The 11,619-nt window shown below is 28.5% G+C and overlaps 1 protein-coding gene across 1 annotated transcript; it reads left to right on the forward strand.

Moving 5' to 3' along the window:
* The first annotated feature begins 1,322 nt into the window (after positions 1 to 1,322).
* Positions 1,323 to 2,003, forward strand: LOC119685217 (dynein light chain roadblock-type 2-like). The gene is made up of 2 exons (XM_038099452.1): positions 1,323 to 1,411; positions 1,556 to 2,003. The coding sequence occupies exons 1-2, from the start codon at positions 1,391 to 1,393 to the stop codon at positions 1,868 to 1,870; spliced, it is 336 nt and encodes a 111-aa protein (XP_037955380.1). The 5' UTR covers positions 1,323 to 1,390; the 3' UTR covers positions 1,871 to 2,003.
* The last annotated feature ends 9,616 nt before the right edge of the window (positions 2,004 to 11,619 follow it).

The raw sequence follows: 11,619 nt of genomic DNA on the forward strand, positions 1-11,619 counted from the left end.
TAATAGTATTAATTAGCATTGTCAGTTTATAATTTGGTTAACAATACTAGATCACAAAATGGACTATCTTTGTTTTCAGTTCGGAATTTAAATTAAAAAATCTTATAAAAATGGCTAAGTGAAATCATATCTTTTACATATTTATTGTGATAATAGTCTGCTGTCGAATAAAACCACATATTTCAATTTTTGAAATGTTGTCATATAACAAAGCTCCTTTTTATAAAAATTTTATTTTTTAATTTATGACACTACTTGTAGAAATAGCTATTTTGAAAATTGAGTATATAGTATATTTTGTCATTTTAATGAGAATAAAATAAAACATAAATTGAGAGCCCATATTTCTCCGAAGATTCTACGATTACATTACTGTCCGTGGAAATCATGAACGGCCCACAATTAATAGAGTTTCTGCTTCCCATTTTAATGGTGGAATTTTAATTTTAACAATACCACACACTGCCACTCAATTTTCCGATAGAATGAGGCTATTGTAGATAAATGACTGCATGGTCGGGCAATCGTTTTGAATAATTTTCGTTAGGGATATGTGTAGTTGCTGGTCTACTTACATATAAAATCAGACATAGTAAGTCTCAGTTGCCAGCAGCAGAGCACGTATCCCCGATATAGTACCCTTTATAAAATTACATATTCAAGAAACACTTTCATCATTTGTAAGAACCCACAGCTGCCCAAAAATTTCTTTTCCGAATAACATTTATAACTTTTATATAAAGTGACAAAACATAAATATTATATTGCTAATGACAGCTTAAATAATTTTTATTCTTGTTTCCACATTTTATAATAAAATGAAACTTAACTTATATTATAATTAAAATTCGGATTCAAGCAATAACTCTATAACTAAACTAAATTTATTTTTATAATACAAGTTCCAGGTAGTATTGGGTAATCTAATTTTCGATTGGTAAAGCTGGGGTAATTTTTTGAATCGAAATGCTCTTTTAATACAATTTTAGTACAATTTTATTTTCGATTGATAAATCTGGAGAAAAATGTTTAACATAATATTAATTTTTGACACATTAGTTACTTTGGCAGAATAGTAACATTGCCCTGAAATTAACAACTGTTTTATATGATTGGACAAGTAAAGTGTGATTTAGATAACTCTAAATTTGTTCAATTGGGCAACAAAATTTGACAGATCGAGAGTAAATTTAGATTGAATACCGATTTAGCAATCGAAAACGCCATAAATGAAACCGGAAAAATAAGCTAAGTATGCCTTGATCAAAAGTTCACAAAAATGTTTATTCAAAATAAAATTTCATCAAATTTTAGAAATAAATTCGAAAGGTCGTTTTGTTTACTTGTTTTCTGCACACTTAATTTATTTTCCAATTTTCTTTTCTTAAGCATGGAGAAAATCACAGATCCGGTACGTGTATCATTAGCTGATGTTTTGGCATTATCTCAATTTCTTTAATATACTATTATGTTTGTAATTTTTACTTCAATGAGTAACAATTGATTCCGTTTACTTTGCACTAAACGTATATCTTTTTATCCTTTTCCCACTTAGAACAAACGGACCCGTCGCTATGTTGAGGAAGCGTACGAACAAATAATGAAACGCCCTGACATTGTAGATGTGTTAATTTTAAATAAGATTGGTAATCCTGTGAAGACCACAATGGAAGAGGAAATTGCTATACAATGTGCTGGTCTTTATGAATTGTTACGTCTGAGGGCTCACTACATAGTACACAAATTGGATCAAGAAGACGAATTGCTTATGGTACGCTTGCGTACCGGTGGTACAGAGGTGATTATATGTCCGGATGGTAATATTACCTGCATCGTGGTTCAACGTCCTGTTGATCGCATGCAGACTTAGTATCTACATTAACTCACTGTGTTTATTTTTGTTTTGATTTTTACCAACTTATTTCATTGACTTCTAAATATTTACGAATTAAATAAACTGTTTCTTGACCTTTGTCTAGCCACAATTTGTACAAACTGTTTTCATCGAAATTAATTTAGCAAATATATCTTCATCTACCATTGCTAATCAATTTTGTTATTGCCTGGTTATAAAGACCTGAAGCCAATCTTGTTTGTTCAAAACATTTCTAATATTTCAATTGCGTCTTAAAAACAAATTAAAAAGTTTTATTAAAATGTAAAGTACACACACTTTTCGACAAATAACCTCAGTTCTTAAAGCACAACAATAAAAACAACATGAAAATCTTTTTCCACGAATGTCTCAACTTAAAATTGGTAAACTTTACCAAGGAGTATAAAAAGCATCTTGAGATTTACAACAAAAAAAAAAACAAAAACAAACAAAAAAGAACAAAATACGAAATACCTAAGGATAAATGTATAAAAAATTTAAAGTTTGACAGCATTTCAAATCAGACCGAAGACTTGAAAAAATAACAATAAAAAGTTACTACATCATTGAATATCGCATAATAAACCGAGAGAAAATGAAAACTTTCACCTTTTCGACATAAGTTCTGAGCAGCTGATGGACTAACAAGACCATTCGAATTGGCAGTTACTTAAATTGGCCGTAATATGAGAAAAGGTGAACTTCGAGCATCTAAAAGGAAAGAAATCCTAGAAAGAAAATCTAAAAATCAACCATAAAAATAATGAACTTGTTGTTTAGATGCTGGCATGTAGTGTGCTAAATGGGGTATGATTATGCCTTGTGTATAAAAATATTAAAATGCTCAAAGACACATTTGGTTCGGAACCAATAAATGAATATAGGGAACCATAAAAACGCTAAGTGTGGGTAAAGCAATTCATTGAATATGTGAGAAGTTATAAAATTATAAATATTTTTATTGTTTGCGATGTGATTGACACTTGTTACTCGCTTGTTATCAACAACTTCAAAAAACAAAATACGTTTCCTTATTATAGAATTAGAAAGGCAAAACAGCCTATTTAAAATTTCTCCTTCACAACCAACTAATGAACCAATGAATAAGTATTCTTAGAATATTGATAATTCAATTCTTACGTCCTAAATAGCATACTTATTAATATAAATAATAATAATAAAACGCACACGTTTTTATTCGCAAATACTGAATATCTTGATGATAATATTATCATTATTATAATAAGTTGAAAAAAAACATTAAATCTTTTTTAGAAATAATTTAAGATGAAATTCTTTATACAAGTTTTCATACTAAGCATTAACCCTCCGATAGTTAATAACCATCTAATACCATGTTTCCACTTCTTACTTAGTAAGTTAGTTAAGTAATTTTAAAATTTTTTTCGTTTCCATTGACATAAGTTATTTATTGCATGTAAAAGAGCTTTAATATGTCAGAAAGTTCTTTAAAGTTTTAAGATAGCTTCTGTTCGTTTTAATGAACTTCACTCAATAATATACCACACCAAAAATTAAATATATAATAGATATATATTAAATCATGTATACATATATATATATATTAAATATTCATTACATATGTTAATTCATAGGAACGAAGATTTTATTAAATATTTACTTCTTCAGTGCGTTTGCTTACAGCTTAGCTGTTGTTTGTTTACACTTTGCAAATAAAACATATATTACAAATATTATAAATTTTGGCATTCACCTTAACTGAGCTGATTTTTTGACAATAAGCTCATTTATATAAAAGCACTTGATATTATTAATCATCTTTATTAGTAGATATAATCAGTAAAACCGCCTAAATGAGACAGTGTGAATGTAATATTACTTTATTTTTAAGTAAGTTAACAAGCGCTGAATGTTTTATGTATGGCAAATGGAATTTATTTAATAGGTTATACTTACTAAGTAAGCAATGGAAATATACTATAAGGGACTAGAAAATACACAGTCTTTTCTTATAACGAAGGGACACTTATTTAAGAGATCACCCAGTTATAACTTATTAGCTTTCTAACCATGCACTTTATTTTTTTTTTTTTTAAGTTATATTATGTTCACAATTTACTTATCGTTATCAATAATAAGCTTAATGTAATGTAAGCTTAATGGAAATTTAACTTAGCTTAAATAAATGGTCTCCTTTCAAAAAACCCAAATAAAAATTCTTACATCTCTTGAATATTATAGTATAAGATAAATTCTATGCATTCTATTCTATGTAACTGTTTATTGGAATCACATATTTTATATGACGAAGATCTACGTGTTTATTGATTCATTTGTTGGTAAAAAATCAGTGGTCCGGTGGAACTAATCTGTTTTTTTTTTTAATTGGTGTAGTATTCTTATATTTGAGTTACAAGCTATATTCCACAACTATATTCGATGAGATGGGATTAATGCTAAATCGTCTTGAATAAACGAACTTTATTACGAAGGTGCAATTTAGATCCTAGATCCAGCAATCAGTTCATTTGTTTTATTTCAAGATTTTTTGTTTATATGTATATTTTCCAAGTTAATCTTCTTTGTAATTGAGAAGATATTTAAGACTAGTACTCATTGAAGTGGTGTTTTGGAAAAGATTCCTCGTCGCATAGTATTAGTGATACTCGTAAAGTGAACATTTTTTTTATAACTTCGATGAATTATAGATTCCTATACAATTTCTCTTTATAGTAAACAATCTCTTGTTTAATGTTTATCCCCCTCTTCACTTTAAACAGCATCTAACCAATGGTTTATCGGTATAACGTTTGCTCAAAATCCGTATTGCAGTTCATTTGAAATCTTTTTTTAACACATATGCGTAGCATATCGTAACCATTCAAAAAATATAATTTCACGAAAAAGGTGAAACTACATTATGATTGAACAGCTTTAAAGCTTTAAATTAAATAGTTTCAAGGTATTTACAATCAAAAATTATTCATCGCATTTTTTTTCAAGTGCTGCTAAATATAAAATCCCAATCTTACAAATGCATGCGTTCAAATAGTTAGAAAAATAATTACAAAATTAAAAATTAGTTTAAAAATTATTGTAAAAAGAGCATCACTTTGTCATACCCCTTTTAATCCGGTATGCATTAGATGTTTTTTATTAAATAAGCATATTTTCAATAATATTTCTCAAAACTACAAACAGCGATTATATTAATAGCTTTTGTTTCAAGGCTTTGAAACGTAAACGTTAAACGACTCATAGGTCTTCTTAAATTCTATAAAGAAGCAGTAAATATCCTGTACGTACTGTGACGGAGGAATTTCTTAAAACATTTTATAAATAAAAATTATTGGTCAACCGATGATGTACCATCACAAGATCATTTTTTTATAAGTAACGATGAGATAAATTATATATATGTGATATATATGTGATATATATAATCATACATTAAAATAGAGCATTTGAACAGCACTTTGAGCTACTTTAAACATTCTTGGAATAAAAATATATAAAAAGGAATTACGATTTGTATCACGATATTGAGGAAATGCTGTAAGAGTTATTAAAATTTTCAATAAATTTTTTTGCTTGTGCATTTGGATGTTATTGAACAAATTTATTTTCTACTATTTTCATTTCTTTATTAGAGTTACCTTGAGTTACCTAACATTCCAAAATTTAATTGAACTATTTTTGTTTCAAATTATAGAATATAGTGATACAATAATCTTATCTATGTTTCTCCAATCAATGAGTAATTTTATAATTAATACTCTTAATAGTGTATACTCTGACAGACTGCTGAAACCACATGGTACGTAAAATGCCATTATTTAACTTAATATAAGTTAAAGTTACACGCGTTTATATATTATATAAAAAAATGACTAACTAAAAGAGTAATCTTTCAATGTATTCGAAAAAACTTTTTTTTAAATCTTTTTATTAAATCTTGAATCTAATATCTGATGCTAATTCAGTGAATCAAATTTACTAAATTTAATTCATGTGATACTCAAACATCAAACTTCTTTGCATAGTCTGCCCTTTTTAAATGATCCTAAACTATCATGCAGTTTATGTTTAGTGCCTTCTCTATCTCCTGACAGCTTGTGTGTCGATCTAATTTCACCAATTGGCTTTTTAGTACCTGACCGACCACCGTAAAGTGCATCTTTGACATCGGAATTTCAGGAACAGAATTAGACAAATCACTCTTTAGACCAGCGTTCGCTCACAGCATTTTCACCGTAAACCACACAAATTATTCGGGATGGTTTTACAGCAGTTTCACTTATTTTGTAGTATTAAAGTATTCCAGAACCAAAAGGTTTAAGTCTTTTAAAAATCAATTTACCTTTTTACACGACGAATTACACAGTGTTAAAAGTGAACAAAAGATAAAATATTCCAAAGTTCATTTAAAAAAAAAGGATTCAAATAACCAAATAAATGGCTATATACATTTATAAACAGATACAAAACAAAAAAAAAAAAAATCCAATGTTAAACATAGGGCACCGTGTTTTGATTAATATAGGTAGGCACATCTGTTAAACGAAATTTTAACGACGAACATCGTCTAAAAATTATAATGCTCTCCCAAAATATTCTTGCATATACATTAAAACCAGTTTGCTTTATATTTAGAAAAAATATAAAATATCACTAATATACCAACTTAACATCATATTTGTTTTGTACTTAAGAATACATTTCTAGCAAATAATATTAGCGTTCATTAAATCTATGATTATATTCAACGTTGGCAACTAACTAGAAAATCGCAATTTCGAAGTAATAAAATATATAGTTTTGTATTCCATTTTTAATCTTATACCAGTAGTTCTAAGAAGTTAAGAGTAATGCAATTGAAAGGGACTGCAGCGCAAAAGTTTTCATAATTTAACTTCTTCATAGTTGTATTTATCAATTGCACTTATTATGTTTATTTAATTTTTTAATTAAAAAGTTTTCATATGAAATATTCTCTTCAATTTATCCAACTATTATTTAGATACGATTTTTTGCATTTTCTAACTAAAAATAAAGTACTTATTAATTTTTGATTAACATATAAATATATATAATTTAATTCATGCTCATTTACATGTCAGTAATCTTCTGACTTGACTTCCTTTGGCTTCTCGAACCCAAAGCAAATTTTTTTCATCAATTAATTCCTTTTGAAAAGAAATTGATGCATAAAAAAGTTTGCTTATTTTGATAAAAAAATCGTTACCACAAAACTTTAGCTGTAGCTCCTTGTAAAAGAATGCTCACAACTTTAAGAACAAAAGTAAAGCACTAGAGTCGAGGCTGAAATTTCAACACTTCAACACTTCTTTGACTTCGTTCGATTTTCTTTTTACTCCAAACTTTTCAACAACAATTTTTACTAAAAACATTTTTTCCTTTTCAAAAATAAAACTGACCGAAAATACAAAAAAAAAGTATCAAAAAAAGTATGTAAAAATGTTGTTGTTTTTACTTTGCCAATTTTTCAAAGTTTTTTCTTTAGTTGTTGTAATTTCCTTTTCGCTCAGAGTATCTCAAACAATGTTTTAAATTGGAAATTTCTATCTAAACATTTTTTAACTTTATTTTCGGTATCTTGAAATATGTTAGGCTGCGTACACCGAACCTTAGTGTAAGTATATGGGAGCATTTGTGTGTGTAGTAGGAACAGGTGTTTTCTTTTGTTGCCGGAAGGATATTAACACAATGACACCATTTTTGCACGCAGCCATACTACATACAACCTTGTTTATAATTTTGCTGAAGAAAGAAAAATCCTTGCAACTTGGCATCACATTACTTTTATACATTTTCAGCTCAATGTTCATTATTACAAAATTTTTGAAATGTTGCCCCATCAGGGTTGTTATTTTACTTTGATTTTACAACACTCTTTTTTTAACACTTTAACACCGGTCCCAGTTGGGTCCTAACTGCTTGTACGAGTACGTTTTCTGTTTTTTAAAGAAAAGCAAGTCAAAAAAAGGAGAATATCCTCGGGTGCATTCAATTAGGCTATCAATTTACAAATAAGTATCAATATATGCTTACAATTTTTAAGGACTTTTGTTTTCTTACATGTGACCCAAGCCCGAAATTTGCAATCAACGTAATTCTGACTGAAGTTGTTAACAGAAACATGAAGTTTGTTGCCTTTATGAAGTGGCTTTGGTAAAGAGAATTCTTGTTCATTTTTATCCCTGACTTTATAAAATTCTTTGTGTTCGCATAAGATTTTTTTTCTTTGATATTTAAATAGGTTAACAATATTACAGCAAATAAAACTAAATTAGGGTAAGGCAAGTATATGTCAAGTATTGGATAGATGTCCCATCAAGTAAAATTAAGTTTAACAAAACATTGAACAAATTAAGGAAAATAGGATGTTAATCTATTTGCTTTAAATTCTTTTTATTTTTAAAACCAATTCCAAATTTTCTAAATTTTCTATTTTTTGAAAAACTAAAATAAAATTTAATTCAAGTTTAAAATTCTTCATACTGCTTTAATTTTAATTTAGGCACTTTATGACGGTGAAATAAAAGAAGAAGAAGTTTAATTATTGCGATTTCTTAATACCATTTGCTCAATAATTAGGGCAGATACTATAAAATAGACTTACTTACATTGTGGATACTTTTTTGTTTTAATGAAATGTAATGGATAAAAAATATATGTGTATAAGAACTGTGAGAGCTGTGCATTATTTTTAATATTCAATATGAAAGTTGTGAAAACGTCAGAAAACAGAAAGAAGTAAGCGTTTTCTCTGTGACTTTCAAGCTTTAGACCCCAGAAGATACTTTTTTGAAAGTACTTTTTTGAATGTTTCTCAGACTGTTTATTAGCTCAAATAATAGTCTCTTGTGGTATCACAACGGTTCCAATAGCATTGGTACATACATAGAATAATAGGCAACGACTCCTCCATTAACTAAAGGTGAACCAATCTAACAATTCTATGTATTTGGGTAAATCAGGTCCGGAAGATTAGCACAAACACATGAGATGGAGCACAGTTTCCTCCTTATCCTCATAGCAACTTCTTCGATAAAGGTCATTATAGGGTAGACTCAGTCTCATAGCGTGCCTCCCTATTATGCAGAAGCCCTTTAGTACCGATACCGTAGTTCTAAACAGGCTACACCTTAGTTGAAGTAGCTAAGTAGTAACTGGTATGGTTTTTGTGTAATTTAGACCAGGTCAACCTAAAGCTCTGTGTTCATCATTAGGGATGAAAGATTTGTTAAATTGTCTAAATTCAAATGTATGGATTTCGATTAATTTTTGTCTTCTTTTAAATATCTAAAGACTTCTTTCGAGGAATGTAGTACAATAAACCCTAATTGTGGTGACCGGCAGAATAATCTGCTGATCTGTCACTACAACCAACTAATTAACTACCAAATATCTATATCCATTCGTTTTTCTCAAACTGATAAGCTGTGCTCAATTCAGCTCAAATATACATATAAATTAAAACTAAATATATAAAGTATGTTACCAAGTAAGAGATCTACCTATTAAGAAAGAAAGATAGAAAATGCTAAAGCGACAGTTAACAGCACTAAAAAATCTATTTTTTTCTAAATTAAATAAAATAATATGAGAAAATCATCTGACGGCAGTTGACGATAAAATATACAGAAAATTTATATAAAAATATTTCATACAAAATCTTAGTATAAATATTTTTATTCAAACTACTACTCATTTTTATTAACTGTCATATCAGGAAGTAATACTGTGGACAAGCTTGCAAGAACTGATTCTACTACGGTACCTTTTGGACTCGCAACGAATTTGTAACTAATCTAAGTCTATTATTATACTAGTTATTTACTGTTGGACTTAATCTGAATAAAAAACATTTAACTAAATTGCTTCTACTTAAAATCAATGGAAAAGTTACATAATTTCTTGTCTATAATCTCTATATTACGGGGACTGTAGACTACTATTTCTTGCAATCGTTACGTCACACTCAAATCACTTATTTCGTGATGGCCTTGCTGACATTAAATAAAAATAAATCTAGTTAATGTTTTATTGAAGCTGACATGGCTGTAATATTGGAAATACCAGACAATAATTTATGTAAAGAAACTCTCTGAAAGGAATATGTGAAATAATAACTAAGCTATAGCATGAATCCTCCAATGTGGACCATCTGTATTATAAAACTGTGTTCTATTAGTACAGAAATTTTATTGATAACAAGAAATGATCCAAAGCATTCACTTACTTTGGGCTGCTGATCTAACTGCAGGGAAGTCATATTCGGCGTGTAGTCTAATGTGTACGAATATGCTCTTTGTGTGCATTTAGTTGGTCTTTTTAATGGGTAACCAGTTTAATATTTGACTTTCTAAGTAACTGACTAACAGTATTTCAATACATGTAATGGTCTTTTCATTTTAATATTATCTGATTGCTATATTTCACTATGTAACGAGACTACCCTTAAATAATTAATAAAAGTCGTGATTTATTACTTAATCTGAAAAGATTTAATTTAAATACCTAAGAGAAAGGAAGTTTAAATAATAAATACTAACACATTATCAAATGGTTTATTTTTTCTTTGCTAACAAGGCAAGAAATAAACGGAAGTTGAGCATAAGCCAATAAAGTTGTACTGCTCCTCAATTTCCGTTTGCATATGTAAGAGGAACTATAAAAAATGTCAGTTAAGGTAAATTCAAAACGGCAGCAAGTCATTATAAATGCACTCAGTAGGCAGTAAAAGCTTACAGGAAGTTGGTCATAAAAGTATAAAAAAGAGTTAGTACATACAACGCAATCCTTCGACTAAACAAAAAAAAAACATTTTTAAGAAATGTGAAAAATACGGATGTTTACAAACTTTGTTTCCTAAATTCAAGTGAATTTCCAAGGCAAAAATAAATAATGGTTTAAGAAATATAGCACATCAATGGTTAAGATACATTAAAGTTAAATTTTTTCAGTTAATTTATAAAGTTTATTTATTTAAAAAAAATTATTTAAAATGACCTTATCAGTTTGTATATCTTGATATATTTCTTAATTTATAACATGATGAAACACATAAGAGTATATTGGAAACATATTTTGTTAAGCTTTTAAAATTATACTTATACGTTTTTGTCAAATTCATGGACTGTACAAAATCGTGATTACTTGCATTTAGTTGCATACCTCTATGGGATAATTTAGATAGTTTCCGTGATAAGGCACCACTTGATATTATTTGCTGTATATATGATAGTAACTAAATTATTCTTGTGACATCCAATGGGAAGTTCAAATCTGGTACCACGATTCCCACAGTTTCGGCCGTTTTGCCTAATTGATGCATCAATGACAGAAAAACTCTAAACACGTTCTCTGCAGATTATTATCTACAAAAGCTACTCTGTTAGAGTAATATCCCAGTTTTGTGAGATGATAGTTTAACTTACAGTGCTCTGTGAAGATTTCTATCATTCCTAAATTATTTTTAAGTAGACATATGCAATATTCAAACTATTTGAGGTTCAAAGTTCCCATAACAGTTTCAGAATCTGGTAATCTGTTTCCTATCTTCTCTCTGTTTCCTATTCTTTCTTAATGCTGTTATTAGTTTTCTGAAGTAATTTAGTTCTATAACTTACTCAATTTATTTGCTTCCCATGGATAAAATTAATCGGAGTGATATGAGCACCAGCATAATATTATATTGATGTATATATATCAGTGACGATTGCTCTAAGGTGCGG

This window comes from Teleopsis dalmanni, chromosome 2 (assembly GCF_002237135.1).
Source record: "Teleopsis dalmanni isolate 2A chromosome 2, ASM223713v2, whole genome shotgun sequence".
Classification (NCBI taxonomy): Eukaryota; Metazoa; Arthropoda; class Insecta; order Diptera; family Diopsidae; genus Teleopsis; species Teleopsis dalmanni.

What these genes read in the sequence shown, in the direction of transcription:
- LOC119685217 (XM_038099452.1), top strand. Translation starts at nt 1,391, where the DNA reads ATGGAGAAAATCACAGATCCG. An exon ending in TGGAGAAAATCACAGATCCG is followed by an intron (nt 1,412 to 1,555) that starts GTACGTGTATCA and finishes TTTCCCACTTAG; the next exon opens with AACAAACGGACCCGTCGCTA.